Raw genomic sequence first — 26,486 nt, forward strand, 5'->3', positions numbered from 1 at the left:
CGGTGTTGTTCATTAAGGCAACTTCTGCATCTATCTTCATTTCCCATGCTATTGTAAAGACCAGTGTTGCTGCTTAATTGACCCCTCAAAGTGCATGCAGCTGAAATAGAACCCAAGAGAGCTTATTTCACTGTTCTTTCAAAGAATTGCACCCTTGACATGAGTGTTAACATTAAAAGTTGAGGAACAGCTATCACCCTGACGAGCTAAAGCTGTCAGAACTGACTAAAGCTGACGTTAAGGTGCGTATTGCCTACTTACACTCTCGGTATGAATGCCAAAGGAAGTTTTAGGCCACTTCCTGTAGTGGTGACCTAGAAACTAGGCTTTAAGATGGGCCTGGGGAGCAAAACAGTTGCACAGAGGTTATTGCTAACATTTCAGGTTTAAGGGACAGTTATCTCCTTACCCTGTTAGAAAATACTACCGCTTCCATAGCAGGTAAAGAAAAACATCAGACTTGCCTAGGACAAGATGTATACGCTGTACTGTCATAAACTTCAACTTTTAGTTTGACTCATGTGTGTGTACGTATTCCCTTGAAAAGACTCCAGTTTTCTAGTGGTAGGCTGAGTATGTGGTAGGTAAAAGTGCTAGAGAAAAACACTTATCATAGAAATACTGATTTGAGGTCTATGCATTTCCCAAAAGTGAAGATTAAAGTTTGTCTTCCTGTCAAGTCTAGTACAGGGTTAGAAAAGTACCTTATTTTGTAACACTGGCAGCTGTAGAAATACAAAGCAGCATTAGGGGAAGATGCTTAAAGCTTATGCAACTACTTTAAGGCCTTTCTCCCTTTTGTGGTACTAGAGGGAAGGGGAGCTTTCGGTTCTAGCTGCAGCAAGTGTCAGGATCTCAACCATAAACCATGTGCTGTGGCTTACTTAAAGTTCAGCTGTAGTCCTCAGAAAAACGAGCATTCTCTCTCCCTTCACCAGAATGTCTGTTCTCTGAGAAGCTTTTCTCACTCCTATACCAGTGCAGAAAACACATTATCTATTTACAATGAGGTATGCTTCATCTTTCTCAATTAGAATGCCGGTAAACATTTGTAAGATCACTTTTTTGTTTGTGTGGTTGTGAGAAACTGTAAAGATTAGCTGCAACCATTGTAGCGAGACAAAACTCTTTACTTAAAGACAGCTTGAGACTGTCAGAAAGCAGAGGTTGCAGAAAGCATGTACCACCACCCAACTCAGGCTGCGTGCATTGCCTTGTGCAGTTCTAACTGCAGATGTTGTCATTGGGAATTCAAACTGCCAGACAATATTTTATAGTTTTTATTGATGGCATTTATCCCATGAATTAACATGTTAATTATACTGTAATAAACATGGCTTTAATATTAAACTTTTCCTTATTATCCAAAGTCACCACAGTCCATTTCAGTAAATATAAAAATATATACTTAATACTTTGTACAATACTGGTTTTTGGTCCAAACAAAAATGGATCAGAAAAGCCAATAAACTTACTTTAAGAATTCCCAATTTTAAAGATTTTCTAAATGGATTTAGGCAACTTTGAATAATGGGATTTACATAAAATCTGAGACAATACTAAACAAAAATGGCCGTAACACACAAAATTAAAATTTCAATTTCACAGATTTGTTATGCCAAAAAAGTACATAGAGAAACAAAATTATTTACACGTTTCAATAATAAAATAACAAAGGTGAGACGTGGTAAAGGGCTGTAAGAATGAAAATATAGAAATAGCATATATAGTTATTAAATGGAGAACTACAGATCTAACAAGTCCTTAGCATGAATCATTCTTAATTCAGTCTTTCTCTATCAGAAAATCTTAGTGCACAATACACCCAAACTCACTCACTTCACACATACACCAGCACAAACTCAGCATAGAAATCATTCATTAAAACATTCTCTACTCTATACAGAATCCCTCACTAATATAATTACAATTTGGAGGCGTCAGTAAACGCGGATGAGCGCACATAGTGGTGCAGATGAAGAGGTATTGTACAAGCCATTCGCTGTGCAGGCTATACTCATGTCTATAGCCGGACCATGCCGAGTCCGTGAAAGAGATAACTTGCCGGATTCTAGAATAGTTTCGCTTGAGAAGGGCTCTGTTGCCAACTCTACTCATTACAAAAGAACTAAATGAGGGAGGGTAGGAAGGGGCAGCAGAGTTTTACAGTCCTTGAAGCAGATCTGACTTCAGCTATCCCAGCATGAGGTATGATCCCAACAATCGAACAATGCAGGGTAGCAGCTGCTTTGAAAGTTGCTTTACGTATCAGCCGGTTATTTTCTACGTCTAAATGCAGTCTTTATCTTCCGACCAGAAACTGAAGATCCAGATGCAGAGAAAATATTTTTTCCATTAGTCCTATCAAAAGAAATTAGTAGTTCAGAGTTTAGGACAGTGTAGCTGAAAATTCAGTAGCAGCACTGAGTAGATATTCCAGAACAATTGTTCTATCGTCTGGCTCTCTAGTTAGCAGCTGGCAACAAACAGCGTATGACGAACAGGAGGAGAGTTCCAGAAACCAAAAGCAATTAAATCTCTCTTATTCAGCAGGTAAGTAGCAGCCCAATGGCTAAATACGGATTTTATTTTTCAAGAACAAGAAAATTGCACGTGTTGATGCGTGGTATTTCTGAGAACTAGTCTCCTTTACAACTACCGTCGCTTAGTTAGCCAGTCACGCTAACACATCAAGGAAGGATCCCAAATTTACACCAAATTCCAAGGTTCATTTGAATACCTCACGACTTAACAGCAGTAGAGGCTGCACACAGTCAGTCCACCGACATTACCCAAAGCTCAAGCGAAATTCTGATACGGTCTCTTACCCCACTGTAAATGCCGGAGGTTGGCTGAATGAAAATCCCGAAGAGCCAGAAGGCTGTGCCGATGCTGTTGGTGCAGTAGGATTTGCACCAAAAGTAAAGACTCCCGGGTTATTTGGAAAATTGAAATTAGAAGTGTTACTTCCAAACTGGAACACAGGACCTGGGAAGGTGGGGTGGAAGCAGAAGAGAACAAGAAAGTTGTCATTTGAGTTCATCCTTTCCATCCTCGTGTTCCTGCTATTATATCTAACAGATGTTTCTTTAAACTCACTCAAGATGACAAAGTTCAGGGTGGGAGGCAGGTTTACCAGAAATGCTAGATTACAACAGGAACAATGCTTAGAAAAAAATCATTCACTTCAGTAGAGAATCATAAAAGGATTCTTAACCAACATTGCTAGGACGCAGCTAATGAATTGCTTGCTAATTGCTGCACAGCTTATACCTGTGTACACTGCAGTTTATTAATGAAGCCTTAAGTTATAGTATTGAATCATGTAGATTTGCTGTTTAAACAAACTGCTGTGTTAATGTCATGAATCTGGGAGACACAGCACCTAATCTTAAAAAAAGATTCCTATTAAAGTAACACAGACAAAACATGTGGATTTTTATCTTTAAACTCTTAATTAACAAAATACTAATACATTGTGCCAACTTATTACTCATCAGTACAAATGTAGGTTACTTGTAATGGAGGCTATTTTGTAGAACTTCTGAGAGGAACGAGGCTTTTTCCCCTTTTTGTGCCTGATGTTATGCTATTAGATACGCATATTCTGGCACTGTGGTGGTGGTTTTATTATTTTAATCTTTAATAATTCCTAGTGTGGAACAACACCTTCTTATGCTCACAAGGATCATTCTCCCCAGCATGTATATCATATTTCATTAGTAAAAGTAACATTAAATACAGCCTGAACCCACACATGCTTAGGACTAATTCTGGCAACGTATTTCCCACAAGAAAGCCCCTGATCCAAATAAGTCGCCAAAGCCTGTTAACAAAGCCAAAAAAATAAGAACTTTTCTGTAGCAAATCCAAAAAGAACCCGTTTGCAGTGCTTCTGCTATTCTGGCTTGTACAACCTGATCAGCGAATACTCCACGTTTTGGCACTTAATTTTATTTGCTATTTTTTGTCAAGAAAATAAAAGCCAATAATTAGCGGTGGGGTTGCAAGCTCTGCGTTCGCTCAGTCTCTTGTGGGACTTACGGTGAAGTTGGCACACCTACAGCACATCTTCAGGAGTGAGACGCAAATTACTCAGCCCTGTGCCCATTATTTTTATAGAGGTTAATTCTTACAGCTAAGCACACACAGAAGGCAGAAGTCTTCTTACTCCACAGTTAGGATGCACTTCATGGAAACAAACAAACAAACAAACGACTCCGAGACCAAAATAGTTAGAGAATGGTCAGCACTCACCAGCGCTGGAGGTACCAGAGCCAAAACCTGGCTGTTGGCTCGCCTGCTGTCCGAACACAGGGGGCTGAGTACTGCTCGTCACAGAGCCGAAGGCTGGAGGAGCAGGCTGAGAGCCCGCTGAAAACAATGTTGTCGACAGCGATCCAAAACTCGGAGTGTTTGGCTGGCTGGACCCCTGGCTCTGGCCAAATGCTGGTGGCTGACTGGCACCAAATGCTGGGCCAGCAGCAGGTGCTGAAGACCCAGAGCCAAACACAAACGAAGAGGACAACCCTCAGGGAACAGAAGAGAAATTTCAGTATACGCAGGGCTTTTTTTTTTGTTTGTTTGTTTGTTTTTGTTGCAGAATGACTCTACGCATCACATTTTCCAAGTCTGGTAAATGAATACTTCAAATATTTGAGATAGATCTTAATGTTTACAGGCAAGTATGTAAAACAACAAACTACCTCAGTCCTATCCCGGCTCGCTGCTTTTCATGTTACTTACAAGAAAAGGTGCATGTTAACAAGTCGGACAACATTCATCTCAAACACATGGGCTGTCTAGGCTGAAATTACTGTCTTAGGCATTCATGTTCTAGAAACAAACTCCCACAAACAGTACATGTTAATTTATATTTACTAAGAGCTGCTTATATCACTTATAAAGAATATATATACATAGAATATTAAAATACATAAATTAGCATATATATATATTATATATATATATATAAAGGTTCAAAATACAGCTCCTGATCTATTAGGAGCTGTATTTCATTCTTGTCAGCAGCTGCACCCCTCCCCTGTCCAAGTGTTTACCATTATCAGTTCTGGAGGCCAAATCATGCCTGCAGGAATCTAACTATACTCAAAAACTCAGTTTAGTAGAGTAATTCTGTCCCTTCCCATAACAGATAACAAGCTCATTCAATTAGCTGTTTCGGTTCTTCAAGGCCAGCAGAAATAATGAAACAATAATACGTGACTGAACAATGACTCTGAACATACAGCACATCTGATGAGCAAAAAGGGACATTTTCAACAGCACTATTAATTGGAATGTAATGTAAGCAGCCATCGTGCAACAGAAAACACCATCTACTGCACCATAACTTGGAACGGCTGGCTGCTTTTCTTTCCAAGAAGAAAAACATAAATGGTAGCAGTTAACACAGACTTGGAGGCTTCTGCATTGGAACAACAACAACAAAAAAATCTTTTGTGAAGATTTTTGAAAGATGGCTTAATCTGCAGGTTCAGTTGATCTGCTTATGGCTGTAATTTAGTATGGCTCTTTCTCTGCATGTGGTATACAAAAATGAATGTAAATTTAATTTCCATGAATGACAAGATTAAGCCCTCGGATCAAAATAAAATTGAACCTGTAAGGAAGATACTACATCTATCTCCAAGGACTGCTAAGCTAGCAGGAATACCCATTCCATTATTTAGCCATTTCAGCCGTGTTACACGGCTAAATTCATGCCGGACTTCAGTGGGAGTAATGCATTTCGAACATGAAGAAAAACTTTACATTCTCATTTCTGCCTTCAGTGACTGGGCAGACACCTGAAACACTTGCTACTGTGCTCATTAGAAGCCACTCCTTAGGAAGTAGCAATTGCGTGTACAGATACTATGTTTATATGTACTTGTAAAGGACTGACCTGGCAAATCTTGATGTTATTTACAACACTTGAGAGGTTTAGGTATGGGAAGGAAAAATTAGGGAAGCTGTAATTAATTGACTTCTAATCTTAAATACTGGACCGATACTGAGAAGAGGGAAACCATACTTCTCACGGGGAAAAGTGCCCAAATAAATTAAAAGCCAGTAAGGGGCTGTCCATCGCACAAAACAATACCAGTTCATTTCTAACCTGTATTTCCCAGACCATCTGTGAAAACCTGAGCCCCAAGCGTTAACGTTTTTCTTTGGTCTGCTATCTAATGGCAAAAATGAGAAAAACATCTTTTTAAATGTACCTGTTGAACTTGATGTGGTTGTGGCTCCAAAGGTAAATCCAGGGTTTGCATTGCTACTACTGGCTCCTGAACCGAAGACAAACGGAGCAACGGCTACACCAGTGCTGGAAGATGTGGTTGCTGGTTTGTTTTCTTGGGAGAAGCCAAATGACTGAGATGTCGTAGATTCTGCAGAGTTGCCAAACGTGGAGCTGCTCACAGTGTTGCTGGCTTGTCCAAACACAAAGGGTGCAGGGACCGGTGCAGGGTTGGAGGAAGAGGTGACGCTGCCAAACACGCTGCTGCTGTTGGCTGAAGTGGTGGGTATGGCTGCGCTGGAAGAAGCAGAGCTCAAAAAGCTGAAGGATGGTTTTGCTGCTCCTTGATCTGAGAGGAAGAACACGACATGAGCCACTGCAAAACGCCAAAGGAAGTACAGCAGACTCCGTTTCAATCCCTGTACAAAGAGCAATCCTGAACGACACCTCAGTTACGCTCCAGGTACTGGTGATTCTGTCAGATCCAGATTTAACATGCTGATTGCTGCCATCCACAAATCAAGGAGTGGAAGACTTGTGATGAGCAAGGACGCCCCGCTGCAGTCTCGAGGCTTTATTTATTGGTCACAAACACCAAGAGTTGGCTGTAATTATCTGAACCAGTATTAACCAGTACCTCTGACCTCTTCAAACAAAAATATCTTTCAGGTACTCTTATAAGAACAACATCAATTGCCTGCAACAGTTTTATGGCCTTGCTAAAGGGAGCACTGAAAAGCACAGTGGTACAGTTTCTTTTGTAGCCTGTTCAGAAATTACAGCCCTGTGCCTACAGCTTCAGATCAGGCCAAGCTTACCAGCCCAACTCTTACAGCTAAGTTCACTGCACCTGAATGCCTTCAAGACGTGCTTTTAGGAGCCATAGAAAAGAACCTGCTGGTAAGACCACCGTTATAAAGTACTGAGTGTTGTTTTACACTTAAAATAGAACTATCTGCTATAAGCCATTCACTTGTATCTGATATAAGTCATTTATAAGTCATTCATCAGCTTTCCCTAAGCTGCTGCTCTCTCATTACTGAATGTGTTCCTGCTCTCAATTTCCCACTAACTTTTTCCCCCAGCATTTATGGCCCCTTTTCATCTATGCCACTTTTAAGGGACTACATCATGTTGAAAAATGCTGGTTAACACTTCCTTTTACACAAGGTGCCTCATTAAATTTTCCTGACTAAACCAAACCCCTGAACTTTAACTAGAAGGGGAAGCAAACACACCTCCCCTGCCACCAAATCTCCCCAAAACAGATCTGTTCAGTAACAGATCAACTATAAGAATACTGCGATTAAAATCAGTATAGCCCTAAACACTGCTTTTGTTCAGGATTACTAGCCAATGTCCTTTCCCTTACCACTTCTGGAATTAATACTGAATTCCATACTCTAAAGCATGGCTGATAAGTCATACGAATGACATCTAGCAATCAGGATTTTTCCAGGCAGTGATCATCAATAAGAACTCCAATCTTCTACTGCAGTCTTTTAACAAAGTAAAGGAATACAGAACTGTGTAGTAACTGTTGAGTGATTTTTGGACTTTCGTAGTAGTAGAGAAACAGCAGTACACTCTGTAGCACAGGCACAAGTACATGGGAGTAAGATCCTCGCCCTCATCTCTTTTTTCTCTGAAAAATGCTTGTGTGAGGCCTCTATTTCACCATACTAATGATTTTACCACCTACTGTGCTGCTAGCATTGAGACAGTCCAACTTCTGTGCTTGTACAAGACGCAGTTCCTTAAGTTCCTTAAGGTGTCACAATTTTTTTTATGAGTGTCAAAACTCATTGAGATCAAAAAAGGAATTGCTGCTCATTGTGTACATATCAATAACTAGGGCAGAAAACACACAATGCATGAATTAAACTTTTTCTAAAGCTCTAGTACACGAACATATCAAATCTCAGCAATTTTTTTCTAGTATAGTTTCAGAGTTCTTATTTGATGGACATAAGCAGACAAGCGAAGACAAAAGATATTCTGTTTACCTGAAGTACTGGTTTGGACCCCAAATGAAAAAGCTGGCTTTGCTTGCTCAGGTTCCTTCTCTGATGGTTTAACGAAACTGAAGTTGAATATGGGTTTTGCTGTGCTCTCTTCTTTTGTATGCTCGGACTTCCCAACTGAAAAGATAGGCTGTGCCTTTGACTCTTCAGTGTCAGCTTTCTTTCCAAACACTAATGGAGCAGCAGAAGTGACAGAATCCTGCTTCTCTTCTGTCCTTCCCAAAATAAACTGTGAGGCAGCTGCAGACTCTGCACTGCCAAAGGAGAAGCCTCCTTTTGTTGAAGGAGCTTCATCCTTCTTCTCATCTGGCTTCTTAAATGCAAAAGAAGCTGATACAACCTCCTTGTCTCCAACAGTTCCAAACGTGAAGCCACTGACTCCAGTTTTATTTTCGTTGGCAGCCATGGCAGTAGCAGAACTTGTACCAAAAGCAAAACCTCCCAATACTGGTTCCTCTTTCTTTTCCTGCTGTCCCAGGCTCGCGGCCCCAAACCGAAACGTTGAAGTAGCCTGACTACTTGTAGATGGAAGGCCAAAGGTAAAACTGTTACTTTTTCCTTCTTTTTTACTCTCTTCTGATTTAGATAGCGAGGATGAAACTCCAAATTTGAAGTCCCCTGGAGTACTAGGAAACTTAAATCCCCCAACCACATTGTTGGAGGATGCAGATTCAGAGGCAATGCCAAACTTGAAGCCCCCTTGTTCTCCAAATTTGAAACTTCCCGCGCTATCTAATGTATGAGAAGACTCAGAGGATGATGACGACTGAACACCAAATGTAAATGATGGCAAGGCAGCATTTGTGGACACAGTAGCAGTACCAAAACCTGCAGAAATAAGTGAACATCAGGTTTGTAAACCATGGTGTACCTGCAGTACATGAAGGTTTTAACAACACTCTAGTCCTGATCTTTCCAGTCAAAACTGTTTAAAAAACAACCCACCAAACAGTTAAACAAGAAAACCCCATGCTTCCTCTCTACATCAACCTTTTCACAATTGTGTTTTCTGTCTACCACCTGGCTTTAAAAAGTACACGAACTTCTTTGAAAGATCATGTTTTTAGTCTGCACTCCAAATGAACAACATGTAGGGCATGTAAAGAACAAGCATGTCATTAATGAAAGCTTTTCTCTAAAAAGGATAAATTTATTCTTGGGGAAAAGTGTGGAAACAGATGTTATCTTATCGAGGCAATATTCCTATAGGAAAAATGAACAATTACACCACACCTCAAAGGAAAAAATAATTGTGCTTAAAAAGTAAGAAAATTAAAAAAAAAATCAGAGCAAAACAAAAAATAAATCTCAGAACATGCATCCTCGTTTTAATCATTATGTATTACCTTTGAGATCTGCTTTGGTGCCTGGCTTTGCATTTTCACAGGCTACACACTTTGTGGCCTCTGCTTTGTTTCGAACCAAGCAGGTCTCACAATCCCAGCTTCCTTCAGGCTTCTTAAATTTGTCTAAATCCAGAAATTCTCCAGAAGGAGCAGAAAATGACGATGCACTGCTACTGGTCACAGGTGTTAGACCCTCTACAAGAAAAACAAGACAGTTAACCATCCTGTTTGAACATGAACTATAAAATTAACATTAACTTTTAAATTTGGTTTATCAGACCCCACAGAAATGTTCAAAACAGCTCTGAGACGCCCCCCTCCACCCCAGAAAAATTAAAAGCCATCAAAAACCCACAAAGAAGTCCAAGAGAATCAACTCTGTCTGAAATCCATTATCTTACCTCACAAAATTTCAGTCTTACTGTACAGGATGATTACAAAAGCCCAATCTAGTCCATCTCAATTTTTCATCCCAGATATATTTGCAAAGGTGTTTTTTGATGTAATGGCATATTAAGTGACGTTTAGAGTCAAAGTTAAAATCAGAATCGTATTTTAAAAACAATACAACCACGCTCAAAATCAATTACAGTCATGCACAATGGGAAACAACCCAGTACTGCCCTGAACAAGTTACCCAGCGGGTCACTCACTTTCTTGAAGCCTATCACTGACCTTCATAGGCATCTCTCTGCTTTAGCTTAAGACTAGTTAAGACTACACTGTCTTGAAATCTGGCTTTGCCTCAATTACATACAAATGGTGAGTAGAGGCATTTTGGCCATATTTTGTAATTATTTTTTACTTATTTTTTGAAAGAGAAAAAACACAGTAATTTTTAACTCTTTCTACGGAGTTCTCATTTTCGCCAGTGAAAAATCAGTATGTTGTTTTTAAATTAAGTCACCCAGTCCAGCCATCTTCCCTCACCAGCTGCAGAGCAGGGCATATTTGCATTGATCCAGCTCCGTACTGATACGTTTCACAATCGGTTCAATTTATGCGACAGGCTGGAACCTGGACTGAGACCTCTGAAGTGCCTGTAAACCAATCCTGCAGACAGCCTCTAATCCATCAACTGTATCTGGGAATCACGTTGCTTAAAATATTCCATAAATGCAACATACTTTTATTCTGTACAAGATTCACAGAGGCTAAGATGGAAACAACAGGAAAAAAAAAAAAGGACCATACCTGGTTTCTCAGACTGACAAGCTACACATTTGTTATCTTCTGCCTTATTTAATACAAGACATATTGCACAGTCCCAAGAGCCTTTCGGCTTCTTAAATTTGTCTCCAAAGTCCAGAGTGACTGTCGTGTCAGTGCTGCTCGAGGAGGATGTCACTGTCACTGAGCTGTCTGTAACCACTGGTAATGTCAGAGCAGGCATTACTCCCGTTCCAGGTTTTGGTGTCTCACATGCTATACATTTTGTCGCTTCCGGTTTGTTTTGGACAAGACATGTATCACAATCCCACGTTCCAGGTACTGTTTTGAATTTGTCTCCAAAGCCCAGCATCTCTGCTGGGGGCGCTGTTGGCTTTGAGGTGTCACATTGACTTGAACTTATTGTCTGTTTCGTAGTCTCAACTGTCGATGCTTTAGTCGCTTGACAAGTTACACATTTGTTGTCTATGTCTTTGTTTTGCAGAAAAGGGTCACATGTATCAGATTGCCAGTATGATGCTTGTTTAGAAGTCTCTTTACCTGCAGAAAAAGTTGTTATTGCAGGCCTAGTATAAATCACTGTGCTTGTTGTAGGTTGTGCAGATGTAGAAGAGTGTGTTTTCAAAAATCCAAAGTCTAGGGAGCAAGAAAAAATAAGTCAGACTGTTAGCGCAGTACCTCACTACATGCAACTAAGTGACTTTACTAGGGGACAAAAATTTAAACTCAGGTGCCAATGGTTACAACTAGACATTCAGACCCAACGCAATAGGAAGTCCCCAGAAATCTTATCTTAACGGATGAAATTTCATATGCTGCACTGGCTCACAACAGAACATTTATTTAAAGCTTCATTTAACTCTTTGTTTCCGAGGAAGTTTCAAATCAAAATTTTCACTGGTTGATACAAGTACGAACAAACAGCAGACAGTTTTGACAGCCCAACGTGGAATGGAAATAATACAATTTCATTTAGATGCGATGCCCAATCGAATCAAATTTCTAGAGCTCCTCCTTCCTTAACAGATGACTCAAATTTACTTTAGTAAATGTACCGAAGTTTGTACTTGAAGCAGCAATCCATGCAGTACTTTCCCACAGATGCTGAATATTAATTAAATAATAAAACCTCGAGACAATTGAACAACTGTCTAATTTTCTACAATATTTGTTCAAAATGCATCGGACACAGGACAACTCCTGATTCAGAGGTGGCAATTTTAACAGAAAAGACAAGCTACTAATACAGAAACACTAAAGGAAACGCATCTTGAATAGCAGCTCAAGTTGCTTGTAAATCTACATTGAACATAGTTGTTTTGTGTTTTTTTTTGTTTTGTTTTGTTTTTTTGCTGTTTTGTTTTTAAATCAGAAGTGAAGTTTTTGAACAATGTGGATTTAGATTCTGCTTCTTTTAAACTGATAAAGTGACTGTCACAGATTTGCAGCTTTTGCAATATCTTTAGAACTGAAACTCTACTATTCTTTCTTCACCTGGGCTGAAGGTGGGACAGGAGTGTTGAGTTTTACAAACATTTCCTTTTCAATTCCACAAATTGTATTTACTTAAAATGAAACATTGATCATCTAGCTAGTTCTCTTAGTACCTCATTTACAGTTACATCCTAACACATAAAGGAGATGCAACCCATCTGGTTTTCAACTCGCAGTTTTACTTCCAGCAACAAAGACAACTTCACTTAGAATAGAAGGGGCAGATGCACCCTAGCAAACGCAGCGCTTAATGTAATGCTCTCCTATGTTCATATTTATAGAAAATACTCTATTAACCATAAGTTTGTTGTTTGTTTGTTTGTTTTAAATAAAAAATGCTAGCGTATTTTTTGCAGCATCTTTTTAAAAGGAGTTCATTATCTCACCAGGGTTTTTTAGAACGTCTAAGACGCTTCCTTCCTTTAATACTCGTCCATGTTTAAGGGGAACTCTGAGGGGAACAGCAACAAAACCTTCGTTCTCCTCTTGCTCATTGTTGGTGGATGCGGATGAGCTAGTTTCTTTTGAAACAAAAGAAAACAAACAGCTGTCACAATGCGACCTACTTAGAGCAGATTATACTCACTTTTGTTAGAAACAAGAATTTCCAACTTTCATGCTTCTCACGTAAGAACCTTCACCAATTCTACTTACTTTATAATGGTTTATAATTACAAGCAATAAAAACAGATCTGTCACTGGAAAAATACTGCAGAAGTCCAACACTGCCCGGAATTGCTAGCATGCACAGACAGGACAGATTTAAGATTTAATAAAGAAAAAAAGAAAAATCAGCACTTCAGATGTGAAGTGCTAAAATTTCAGTTACCTAGGGTAAGAAAGGACGTCACGGGCGTATCACTGGATCCAGAAAGTTCTGCTGATTTTACAACAGGAACACTAAATGTAAACCCAATCTGCTACGAACAAGAGAGGTTTTTCAGAGCCACAGGAACGTCAATCAAATGCACACACAAAACCAAATCCGAAAGCTGGTCTTCACATTTGTAGCATGCATGCTGAGTGACAAATTATAAGCCAGAAGCCTACATAGTTTTCTCCATCAAGGCAGATTCTGCTTTAGTGTTCTGCAACAGCCTACTAAATACCTAAGAAAACTAAATGCCTAAGAAAACTAAATGCCTAAGAAAAAAAGTCTAGCTTCTTTATTAGTTTACTTACAGGAAATGTAGATAGCACTTCTGCCTCAGTAGACTTCACAATTGGAGATGAAAATGCAAACGCAGGACTGCTAACATTACTTGTTGGCTGTATCTGTATTTTCAAAAGAATTAAAGGTTTATATTTAAGAGCAACAACTACCTGAATTCATTACCCAACAGAAGTCCTGCAGTGATGTTGAAAAGCTTGATGTTTCAGTTATTTTGCAGATAGAAGTAGTAATAAAACAAAGTTTCCTAGTGGGTATAGGACAATATCTTCAAAACCAAATTACAGAAACCGAGAGGAAAAGCTGGAGATGCTACTTAGGTCTAAATGCATGGAAAAGCAAACCAGGAAGCTGAAGAACGGTAAACTCAGCCCAATGATACTCCAAGAACTTCAGCAAACACCTCAACATATTACATCAGCTATCTACTTCAAACCATACAAAAATATTTCAAGTGCTCTGGAACAGGTTGATGTTTATTTTATTGCAATAATATGCCAATTATTGCACCCTAGGCTCATTCTATGTGAGGCTTATATGACCACATTACCTCTAATTTAATAACTTAAATAAAGTTGTGGTTTAACCATTGTAGGCAACTAAGCACCACACAGCCACTCGCTCACTCCCTTCAAGTGGAACAGGGAAAAGAACTGGAAACAAAGAAGTTAAGTTGTTAAATTTGAGGTACCATTAATGACTCATCACAGTAACGGCTACCTGGAAAGACAAATGCCATAACCCTGTACATACCCCCAGCTCCTTCCCCTTCTTTCCCCCAGCATTTATTGCTGGGAATGATGCTAAATGGTGTGGAATATCCCTTTGGTCCTCTGGGGTCGGTTGTCCTGGCTGGGTCCCCTCCCAGCCTCTTGTGCATACCCAACCTCCTCGCTGGCAGGGCAGTGTGAGAAACAGAAAAGGACTTGTCACTGTGCAAGCACAGCTCAGCAACAGCTAAAACACCAGTGCCTTACCAACACTGTTTTGGTCACAAATCTGCAACACAGCACCATCTACTATGAAGAAAATTAACTCTACCCCCGCCAAAATCAGTATAAATAACTTGCCATAAAATCCACACCCCATTCCCCCCCAGAATCCCGCAGCATTTGAAGCAGTTACACAATCGCATTAAACAGAAGTTTGCAAGGTCTAAGACTGAGAGAAGCAGAATCAAAACATTTGTGCGTTTTTCCCCAAACTGGCATGCGACCCCAATTTATTCAGCCGAGCGCAAACTAACATTCATTAGCTTCACGAGCACCACACAACTCGCAACAAAGCGGCATACTCACCCGAAGAAGTACTGACAGCAAAAAGACTTACCTGGCCCGCCGCCGCGTTTGCCATGTCTCCCGCCGCCATTGAATTTGTCATGCTCGTCATAGTCGTCGCCGCTGAATTTGTCTTGCTCTTTGCCAGTGTTAGATATGGTATGCCCGTCGCCACTGCTGGGTATGTCACGCCTGCCGACACCGTTGGATATGTCACGCTCCCCCCTGCCATCGAGTATGTCATTTCTTCCACCTCCTCCTCCTCTTCTAGGTATGTCATGTTCGCCTCCGCTGCTGATGGATTGCCCGCCCCCGGCGCTGCAGCTGGATTTCCCACCCCCAGCGCTACTGCTGGGTTTCCCTCGCCTGCCGCCGCCGCTGCTGCATTTCCTGCAGCCGCCGCAGCTGCTGCTGGATTTCCTGCGCCCGCTGCTGCTGCTTTTGGATTTCCTGCGCCCGCTGCTGCTGCTTTTGGATTTCCTGCGCCCGCTGCTGCTGCTTTTGGATTTCCTGCAACCCCATCTGCTTTACGGCTTCCCATATCTCCCGCTGCTTCTCCATGGCCCATGCCCGTCGCTCCCACTCTTCTTGAAATTCCTGTTTTCGCCGCTCGATTATCCAGGCCAGCTCCTTCTGCAGGGCTTCCCATGCCTTTTGCTTCTGCTGGATTCGCTCTTCCCGTTGCTGCTGCTGGCGTTGCCATGCCCATCGCTGCAGCAGGCGTTGCAATGCCCATTGCTGCTGCCGGAGTGGCAACGCCCTTTGCTGCTGCTGGATTTGCCATGCCCGTCGCAGCTGCTGGAGTTGCCATGCTCGTTGCAGCTGTTGAAACAGTGCTTGGTGACGCCGAGACAGCACTACTACTTATAAAACTAAAATTGAACTGAGGCAGCGACGCAGTACCGATGGGTAGGGGGATTTTCGGGAGCACTGGTTCCTCCACTTCCTAAAGTTGTAAATTTCAATTTTTCTTTTACAAGACGCACTACTTTCTCACATCGTCCCGCCCAATTTATTAACAAAATGAAATAAAACAAAAACCCATGCAAATTCAGAGAAAGCAAGTTTCCAGAAGAAAGCCTGATCTCCCCACCTCTGTCTACTAGGTCATTTTAATTTATGGCAGGCCTGCTTCCACATTATACTCTGTTCAACAACTGTACAGCAAGAACACTGAAAGCTAACTCAAAACCTGTGCAGAACAAAGAGGCACAGATCAGATTTTTCTTTTTCTTTCCTATACTTTGGTCATCAAAGCTCTAGAGAAGCATCATCCTTTCTAACTACCCTCACATCTCTCAAGACAAATGAGAAAGCGTTCCTCTTGCAAAATTAGGCAGGAGGGTTGCCAAAGTTTCTAAAGTTACTACAGCAGTGAACGTGGAAAAAGGTAATGTTTAAAGAAGCAGGTAGGTTCAACAACCAACCTAAACACAAAAAGAACCAAAGAAAGTCAGACTAGCAGCACTGAAGACTGTATTCTGGTAAGTACAGTCCATACCACGTATCAGGACACAAATGCAAAAATCACAAAACGCTATTTTCAAAACTTCCATTTTTATCCTTTCCACTTACTTTATTTGATTACTAAGATTGGATGAGTTATGTTTTAAATGACATAGACAATCTGATCAAAATTTGAACAGTACTATCATGATCTACTTAGAAATGACTAGGCAGGGATGTAAGGGGGTACTACTGATATTCAGTGCATCCTGCAGCTTACATCTGTTTCACTGTTTTGATTTGAAAAATTTATGGAACTTACTATATTTGGATCATGTTTGGACCATTTAATGTCTCTAAACTTAAATTAAATACTTAATATTAAATATTTAATATTAAATGTTTTAATTAATAAATAAAATTTAAATTAAAACTATTTGATTTTAAATACCTTAAATTAAATACTTAGTATCAACTTAATATTAACTTAATATTAATTAAATATTTACGTTGCTATTAAGTATTTAAACTAACTTACAGGCACCTCACATAACATCCAATAAAAGAAAAAATAATCTGAATATTCACGGTCATAGTTTTATGGAATAGATTTTTCTTATTAAAATAAGAAAAAACTCTCACAAGGAGTTTAGTGATTATCAAAAATTGAGTCATCATTAGCAGACATGCAGAATGCTGTCTTCTACTACTCTTTTTCAAACTCTTGGCCTGTATCTTTTTATATGACTTAAATATGAAACCAAAAATTAAACTTTTTTTTTCTTTTTATACTTGGCACTCATTTCAAGTATCATTCCAGTATAAAAACTACACAAACCTTCACCAAAACATTACTTCTGTTCTTAGGATTCACTCATTCAATTGCTAATGAGAAATGTTATAGTTCGAAGAATCTCCAAAGTAGCAGAACTAAAAATTTCAAAATTATGTAAGCAAAGTTCAGGTATTCAAACACAGTAAATCAATTGAGCCTGCTCTGAAACCCACAGGAAAACAAACAATGCAAAACTAAAGAGGTATTATTATAATGTACTATGATGCAATAAAACTGACACACTTAGCTACTTACTTCAGCACTCTCAGTCACAGCAATTAATTTAAGAGTCACTTACCTGTCCTTGTACAGATCTTGATAAATAGTGTGCTCCTCGTTCCCTTTTCATTTTGCCGCCTCCACTACTCATTCCTGAGGACAGACCATTGGATGCGGCAGTACCGAAGTTGTAGCTGGTCACATTTCTAGTAGTTTCACATTTCACACCGGTCACATTCCTGTAGCTGGTCACACAACAGTACAGAAGTTGGGAGAAAAAAAAAGAGGAAAAAAAACTTAGACAATTTTTTTCAAGACATTGTAGCTGTTATTAGTCCTAGAATTGAAACCTGCTAATCAGAAAAAACTAAAGCTGTCTCACAAGTTGCTAAACGCTGGTAAATACTTGATGTTCTAAATAGGAAAATCTTTATTAACAGCAGCAATGAAAAGGACATACATAAGCGCACCATTCATATGGGAACAATGACTAAGCCAGAAGACCTGAAATAGAAGAGCTGATTTAGATTGTTATTTTCCAATGCTTCCTTTAAATAGGACTGGTTCTCTGATTCTGCGATGAACATGCATCTTTGCAGGGATATAAAAGAACAACTCACGAAAATATAGAAAGAGTGCTCATATGCATACACACATGGGACACACTGTCAACAGCTATGATAGAACAGAGAGGCCGTAGACTTGTGTGGCAAGGTAATACAGCATAAGCTTCAGAAGCAGCTCTGGCTTTCATGTGGCCATCAGCAGGAACAGCAGAGGTGTTGGGGTGTGCCAACATTCCAGTCTTTTCAGACATGAATAGAGATCCCTTTTGTAAGGCACACAAAGGCATTTTTCTGTTACTTAGAAAAGCCTAGATCAAAACCAGATAGATTTCCTAATCTACGTGGAAATAGGGAAAAAAAATATCCCAAACCAGAAGTGAAATAGGGAATAGCACTAATAAAAGCACTATGGCAAGAAAATGAAGTATGCCTGGAAAAACTGTGACATCAAAGCTTATCTTGCAGCCAATCAGTAAGTACAAAAGTGCATTAGATCACACTGGAAGACACCAGGTCAAACTTCCAGAAGACTGAGGAGGAGAACTGGTCTAAACTTGTCAAATACTTGACAACAGCCTGCTTAGCACTCTAACTGCATAGAGGAAGACAGATCCCTAAGGCATATGCTCAGACTTTTCTCTAATCCAAACTGTCAATCAATTAGAACACTGAAAAAAGTCTTACATCAAAATAGGTCTTTATTCAGACAAGTATCGTTTGCCCATAATAGCCCATATTCCTCTTTCTGTTAACACCTGTCAGCTTCAAGGGGGCAAAGACAGTTGTCAGCCTTCAAGCAAGTCTAATCTACAATTGGACTCAGGCTTAAAAAAAAAATATATACATATATACACACACACACACACACATATAGCATTGGTGGGCCAGAGATTTACTGAATATTCCAACTCAGCTGTCCAAAGGGACTCTTGCCAGCAGATCATTGTGGTGCTCCTGCTCCAGAACATGGCACCCAACAGACACCAGCACCACAAAAAACACTACCACCACTACCTACTCTACAAACAAAAGGTAGGGCACTGCAATGAACTTTGTGAACAAAATCAAAAGCAGTATGAGTTTTCTGGATCTCCTTCCTAAATGGAGAAGTAGAAAGGAGTTCTAACAAAGATAATTCAGAACAGTTTGAAAAAAACATAATTAAAACCCAGCACCTGTTTGCACCTGTACCAGAACCTTAAAGCCAGTCGCTTCCACCCCTAAAAAGGTGGTGGTTGTGAAGTCGAACTTTTAGATGCCAAAACAAAAACGTTGAGTTCTTTCTGCAAGCCAAACAATGCCCACGGTCACATAAGAATTGCTTGGCAGATGAGCAGAGTCAGCAAAATTCCCTGCTACTGTTCTTTGAAAAGAGCAACCCCCTAAAAAGGCAGGGTGCAAAATGTCCTAACTCAAGCGTTATTACCCCAAACACCATTTGCCCAGAAGGGAAAGCCATCAATATTATCTGGAGGATACCTCATCCTAACCCTAACCAACTAACTAACTAATTAACATCCTAAACCAAGAAAGCAGTATAACACAAAGCAGTCTCCTCAAGAAGAAATTCAATTAATTCTTCCGGATTTTTTTTTTTTTTTTATTTTAGAGATGAGTTAGCATTTGGCCTCAAATGATTCTAAAGAACACATGGTCTTCATGTGAACTCAGAGCAAACGATTAACTTCATCATGAAAGGAGCATTAAAAAAATAAATAAATACTAATAAATCTTCTTCCAGGTTTTTGCTTAAAAAATAAAGAAAAAAAACCTGTGACTCACTTCGCCTACTTTACCTTCTAAAGAATACTTCAGAAAGAATCATTCCATGAGGACAGAGCTTTCAAACTCCAAGCAATTAAATAGCTAAAACTAATAGCTTTTCCCCTAGGGAACATTAAGAGGGACAAATTGTTTTGTTATAAATAAACTGACATATAAACTATGAAATATCTGTCAGAGCAAAATTTGTAACACTAAAGATTTAGTTAAACTACAAAACGATCCATATTTCCTATAGAAGGAAAAAATTAGGCCTCCAAAAGCACAGATCCTTTCCATGGATACAGCATTATAGCACGCCTTGTTTCCCATCTTCATATCCTACTCAGAAGATAAACTTGGGATAAAAAGTGGTGTATCAGTGATGTATCAGTCACTTTATTATTGTTCATCTTCATTCTTTTCATAAAAGCAACAATTTTCTCAAAGTTACACTGATCTTCAAACACAATCTGGACTTTGCTGTTCCCTCAAAATACAAAATTTTCATTGCATTTCCCATTCCTTTTACTGAGAACTGTCACCACCTTTCCAAAAAGGCAAGCATCTAGACTGTACTGAAAAGGAGATTTCTTTCTTCCTTCAAGTAAGTTTTAAATGAATACATGTCATACCTTCCAGATTGTTCTGCTTGCTGTTTCACAGGCAAAGTCTTCTCTCTCATCCCCTGCAAGTTAAATTTATTTCAAGATTTAGCTGAATATATACAGAATACACAAAGTACCCAAAACCATTTGTTTTTTTTTTTTTTAATTATTATTTATTTTTAATTTTATAACACTGAATACGCCTCACCTACTTAACCTTGTTCCCTAATTCAGCATTGTGGGTACAGTTCAGTTAAACTTTGGGGCTAAAGTGAGCATCACTGCTTCACTCAGCACTGAGGACAAACTGATAGAACACTAAATCAAATTTGTCAAATTCTCTACCAAAGAAAGTAATTATTTTAAACAACATGACAAAAATTGTGTACATGTGGGGCCAAGTTTTCATCAAAACTTCTGTTTACCAACCCCGTAAAAGGGACATACTTTTCTGTTTTCTATCATTTATCAACAAACAAGCAAAAAAAAACAAACAAACAAACCTCTACCTCCCCTAAAAACTAAGCAGTTGCTGCTACATGTGGTCTAGAACTTCACCAATGGAGATTGTGCTGGCTAAACAATACAGAGATGGAAAGATTTAAAAGCAGTAAGTAACCAGTATTACTGTTCACTTTGATTTCCTGCCTAAAAAGCCCATACATTTAACACATCATCATTTGTACACTCAGACTGATACTGGAAACATGGGTGTTTTCGCAGAAGGAGATGCCAATTTAATTTTATGGAAAATTTATCAGACTCCATCTACACCAAAGCAATCAAAAACGATAACTCAGTGCATTGTCAGCTCTCACTTGGAGCACATAGCTCACCTGAAATAGTTTACACAGAACATGAGCATGTTTCATCAGTGACAGCTTTGTGTTCATGAGAATACAAAAGGAAAACATTTCTGTCTTTTAATATTCTTTCACTGAGCACAGGATGACTCAATAGCACATCATGATATTGTGAAAACAACAAGACACTGAGCATTCCAAAACCAGAATTAAATCCATAAAAGCTCAATCTATTTCACAATGGTTCCCACTGCCTTAAAGCTCGCCTCAAACATACTATCGGTACTTTTTGCAAAGATAGTATAATAATTGGTTTGAGAAACATTCCAAGATTGTAAAAAAAAAAAAAAAAAAAAAAAAAAAAAAAAAAAAAAAAAAAACAGGCACATAAGGACTCGAAAATGTACTTACTTGGTACTTTGTGTCTACTCTGTTGCAAATTTTGCTGGAATCAGGAGTTGAAGTCTTTGATGGTTTAGAATACTGGACCCGATGCATTGAATGAGGGTTTACCCTTGGTGTCACAAGTCTCTTTACAGGTGGATGCTGGGACTCATTCTGGGAGTCCAGCTTTGAAAGGGAAACAGCAATCAATTTATCCTTACATCTACCCAAAATAATTCCAATATTTATTGATGAAAACAAATTACAGAACTATAAAGCTCCCATCGGTCTTGGCACTCTGTGAATACAATTTGAAAATTCTAAAAACCATTCAACCTATAGAGGGAAATCACCAGAAAACCAGTAACAAAATCCATAAAGCTATATTTAAGTAGCCAAAGTCTGACTGAATTCCATTTCAAAATTTGGCAGTCAGCTTCGTAGACAAAATAATTCATGCTACCATAATTAAAATAACTCATGTTCCTATATGTTCCTATCTTTTCCTCTGCCCTCACTGATTTTTTTTTTAATAGCTTAATTCATTAATTTAACATTCAAAGCGTTAAGCAACTAATTATACAGGCTTCTGAGCTTCACATTCCCTACATTTTCCCCCTTCAAAGTTACACAAACAATAGAACACATTCAAAAAAAAGTTGTCAATCTTACAATAATCTCATTCATTAGAATATGATCCAATGCTTTAGATGTGCATTTAGATGCACATCAAGTAGTGGGTTTGACTTCATTTTTCAACACATTTTCACAGACCAGAGTTAATTTTTAACACAGACCACTGCATGTTCTGCAGAACTGACTTAACTGAACTGTCAAACAGAAAACAAACCCTGAAGGCTAAAAGATTTACCAATGGCTCCACCTGCAGTCTTAAGGATCAGAAGATACAGTCTTAGGAAGTATGTTATTGTTCAAATCAATACCAACAGAAAATTGCTTACATTGCAGCTTTAGTTTCACAGTATCTCCCAACTCTTAGTAACAGAATTCACACTATCTATGAAGTGTATAAAAATATATCTTTCTAAAAATTATTACATTCATTTTGAAACCTTGAATAAAATACGTTTTATGTAAGCTCACAAATCTGCTTCGAGTGAACGATGGTTCACCGCTGGTTTAAAGGTAAAAAAGAAAAATATTAATTCCCCCAGTTAGGCATTTAATACACCAAGAGCTATTCTGCCTGGTACAGTTCCTTGAAATAAGAAAAATACCACATCACTGCTACCCACTGCAGAAGTTTAGCCTGAGTGCACAAGTGTTCTGTCAACCACACGTTCACTTCAGCAGGAAAACACACAATCATCTCCTTCGCAAATAATTGCTTCTCATCAAGGGCTACCCTTCTCCTGCCAAGCATTATGAATAGACAATCTATCTCCTTCTACCCAGTGACAGCTGCGTGCAACATTCATTTAGTGGCTGACAACTTCAGGCTTTCTGTTGCAAATCTGGCAGATCTTTCTTAATGCCTTATCACAGGTGTATTTCTATAATATAGCTGAGAGTTCACACCAGATTTGTTTTTAGTTATTTGGATAATATTTATAATATACTTCACTTCTCAATGCCTTTGTAATTTGGCATATGGTGAAAAGATGGCACAGGGAATCTGAGATGTTTGCAAACTCTGAAGTGATTGTAAACTTAATTATACATCCAATCAAGGAATTAGCACAGAAACTTCTTGAGACATTGTCCCTTTTCTCATTAGAACAGAAGATGAAGAGCGTGCACATCCTGTTCTTTCCTTCAGTCACCTAATCTTAAAGCGGTCATTTCAGGGTTTTGCAATTTAATAAACCCAATGATACCCCTTAATTAAAGTCACCAAAAAAAGATGACTGGTTTTCATTTTTTAAACAAAATGAAAGGAAATCATGCTTTACCACAGCATTATCACCAATTCTGTGCTACCTCCAAATAGGAATTCAGGAGCATAAGATTTATAGTGTCAGAAATTAACAATTTCCCTTGTTTTTACCTTGAATGGTGATAAAAAGCAGAAAAATAGTTTGCTGTGCCCAAATGAACACCAAAGTCCGTACAAAGTCTATATGACCAGTCAATCAGTATTTTTCTGTTTGTGATCATTTCTTCAAGAGAAAAAATTTCCTCAACAGGAATTTTAATATGCAGCTTCACCCCAAACTGGGGGACAAGATACAACTACTTTGTGTGTTCTAGAGTCGTTGCTCTCAACTTACAAAGATAACAAATCTTAATGTGAGTAATCTTTACAGCCCTTCATCTCTTGTAGATAGATGCCAATATTAACTTGATTAGATGCGTATGTTGTCATTGAGGTTTGAGAAAATTTTTCTAATAGTGATAAAGCATTAGAAAAGTTATCTACCTCATCTTAAGACATTATTGGTTCTTACCTTTCTTCGTTTGGGCTGGAGGTCAGGAATATTCAGTTCATCTATGTCTGGAGGCTAAGGGAAAAAATAAAGCCTAAATGTTAGAGGGCTTTTTTTTTTTTTTTTTTTCCTGAGAGAGGGGGTTCCCTGCAATAAAAATATGGAGGTTCATGGTCAACTTACAGAACTCAGCGGCAAAAGAGGTGGCATTCTTTTAGCATCCTGTTGAAAAAATAGTGCAATAAATTAAACTCGACACAACATAAAGAAGAACAGTTTTATCTGTATCCTTTGATGGCACATTTACTAAGTTTTATAAACACATGAAGCAAAAACGGATTAAAAGAAGTGTTATTTACCATCAAAGGGCTTGACAGCTTCTCCATTGCCTCCAAGATGCACCGTGCTGCGGTACTTAAGGTAGCGTGGGACTGCACTTTTTCTTGTCTAGCTCTCACTCTCATTTGTACCTGGAAAATTAGCATTTTAAGTGTTACAATGGTCAATTCTGAGTTAAGGAGGCATGTATTTTATGTTCCAAGGCTACACTGATGATATAACCAATATATTCTGATGACAGAGAAAAATGCAGTCACTGGGAGTTCAAGCCGTAAAGAAGAGTACGTTCTGAGTACAACGAAGTTTACCTTGGGCCTCAGTGCATCTTGCATGTGCTTGTTGCACGAGTAATAAAAGAAATCCATACTTGTAAAAGGTCAAGATGGATGATGCTAGGACTGCTAAGGCCTCCAAAGCAGTAATCAGGGAAACAGAACTCAAGAAAAGGCTTGTGGTACAGAAAGTACTTTCGGTAACAACACAGACCTCAGAGTTTCACGATGGTGTAAGTGTACCATCTTAAAATCAGTGTATACAATCATAACCAGGAACTAGTTTTACTTCTCTCTTGCTTCCTCCCTTCCCCCAAGATTAAAGTTGGCTGCAAATCTTTGTTTTAAAAGATAAAGATCCGCTTTAAACTGTAACAGATCTAAATATTACACTGAAAAAGTAAACTGTTTATTTGCACCACCCAACTTCAAATATCATTCAAAAACTTCCCTTGGTGTGACTTTTTTCTTCCCATGTTAAACCCCTCTGTGCTTATCACACGATGTGAAGACAGGAAGCAGACCATGCAGCATATAAAAACACAAGTGAGACTCACAGAACCACAGAATGGTTACGGTTGGAAGTGACCTCTGGAGATCACCTGGTCTACCCCCTGCTCAAGCAGGGCCACCCCAAGCAGGTTGCCCAGGACCATGTCAAGTCAGCTCTTGAAGATCTCCAAAGAGGGAGACTCCACAGCCTCTCTGGGCAGCCTGTGCCAGGGCTCCATCACCCGCACAGTAGAAAAGCATTTCCTGATGTTCAGACAGAACCTCATTTTGTTTGTGCCTGTTGCCTCCTGACCTGGCACTGGGCACTGCTGAAAACAGAATGGCTCTCTATGCTCTTTGCACCATCCCTTCAGGTATTTACATACATCAGTAAGTTCCCCCCCCCGAACCTCCTCTCCTCCATGCTGAACAGTCCCAGCAGTCTCGGCCTCTCCTCAGAGGAGAGGTGCTCCCAGACCCTTGATCATCTTGGTGGCCTTTCGCTGGACTCTCTAGTACATCGCTGTAATCCACAGCAAGCAGCAATAAGCAAGCTTCTCTCTCCTTTAAAAGCCTAGTATTTTGGTTCCTCTTTTTACCATAATCCAGTAATATTGTTAGAAAACAAAAATAGCTGACCAAAGAGGGTTCCCAGCTTTAAACCACAAGTTTTCAAGGTTTCCCGTAAGTGAGGTACTGCCCTTGTTCCATTGCAGAACTGGACTGTCAGAACAGATCCAGCAAACCCATGTTTTCATTTCCTTAAAATTCCTTTTGATTTACTGATAAAAGTCAAATTGATTTAAATACATTCCTACCAAACCCGATTTGACTTTCCTTTTCGATTCAGCTCTAGCTAATCAGAGTTGTCAGCAGTTTTTATTTGCTATTTCCAAGAACTCTTGGGGGCAAATAACTCTCTTCAAGAACTATATGAATCATTCAAAATAGAAAGCATGTTACTGCTTATCTTGGGACTGCATTTAGTCCTGCATGCCTCTACGTAACAGAAGAGCAAAGGATCAGCAAAGTTAATTTTAGATATTTTTAAAGAGCGCAGTTTTATACAACATATCCATAGCATGAGTGCAGGCATGCTTGGAAAAAAAGATCCACAGATAAATATTAGCCAGGTTTGACTACTGTAGCTTTTGCTACTATAAACACAAGTTTTCAAAGTTAGGCTGCCATTGTTTTTATTTACATTAAAATAACATGATGCAATGTAGTCAGAGGCAGACAATGGCACTCAAATGGAACTTCTTGAAAGAAATAACAACAGAGGAAACCCTGACTATCAACAACTAGCCTAAATTGTCATTCTTGTTCTTTCTGACAAGTATTACCTGTGGTAAAAACTGTTAAAAAAAGAACTTAACCCGAAATCAATCTGTTCTATTTTTGTAGACAAAGAGGGCAGAATAGCAACTGTTACCACATATTCAGCTCCCTGCTCAAAGCTCCTTTGGCAGTGCTGCTTTTTTGTTTCCATCACTATTTCCCATTACCCTACTTTTCTCATACCCGATAAGGTTGTACCATCGGCGGCTTTGATTTTACAGCTGCACCACCATAGGCCGTCTTTCCAGGGTAAAATGGAGAATACCCAGGCTGGTTTTTCTTACAGTCAGATGTGCTTCCGCGTGCC

The 26,486-nt window shown here is 39.2% G+C and overlaps 1 protein-coding gene across 1 annotated transcript in view; it reads right to left on the minus strand.

The window, feature by feature from the left end:
* Positions 1-1,278: 1,278 nt before the first annotated feature.
* Positions 1,279-26,486, minus strand: part of NUP153 (nucleoporin 153) — a 41,717-nt gene continuing 16,509 nt past the window's right edge. Inside the window, exons 5-24 of the mRNA XM_032181058.1 lie at positions 26,363-26,485; positions 24,095-24,205; positions 23,919-23,957; positions 23,757-23,810; positions 21,376-21,534; positions 20,189-20,241; positions 17,306-17,471; positions 15,213-15,672; positions 14,779-15,107; positions 14,203-14,343; positions 13,461-13,553; positions 13,108-13,195; positions 12,665-12,799; positions 10,809-11,420; positions 9,615-9,809; positions 8,251-9,096; positions 6,228-6,593; positions 4,258-4,530; positions 2,829-2,988; positions 1,279-2,361 (exon numbers count right to left, since the gene is read on the minus strand). Of these exons, the coding sequence (XP_032036949.1) occupies positions 2,277-2,361; positions 2,829-2,988; positions 4,258-4,530; positions 6,228-6,593; positions 8,251-9,096; positions 9,615-9,809; positions 10,809-11,420; positions 12,665-12,799; positions 13,108-13,195; positions 13,461-13,553; positions 14,203-14,343; positions 14,779-15,107; positions 15,213-15,672; positions 17,306-17,471; positions 20,189-20,241; positions 21,376-21,534; positions 23,757-23,810; positions 23,919-23,957; positions 24,095-24,205; positions 26,363-26,485 (4,488 nt within the window). The 3' untranslated portion in view covers positions 1,279-2,276. The remainder of the gene's footprint in view (positions 2,362-2,828; positions 2,989-4,257; positions 4,531-6,227; positions 6,594-8,250; positions 9,097-9,614; positions 9,810-10,808; positions 11,421-12,664; positions 12,800-13,107; positions 13,196-13,460; positions 13,554-14,202; positions 14,344-14,778; positions 15,108-15,212; positions 15,673-17,305; positions 17,472-20,188; positions 20,242-21,375; positions 21,535-23,756; positions 23,811-23,918; positions 23,958-24,094; positions 24,206-26,362; position 26,486) is intronic.

The sequence above is a fragment of the Aythya fuligula genome, chromosome 2 (assembly GCF_009819795.1).
Source record: "Aythya fuligula isolate bAytFul2 chromosome 2, bAytFul2.pri, whole genome shotgun sequence".
NCBI lineage: Eukaryota > Metazoa > Chordata > Aves > Anseriformes > Anatidae > Aythya > Aythya fuligula.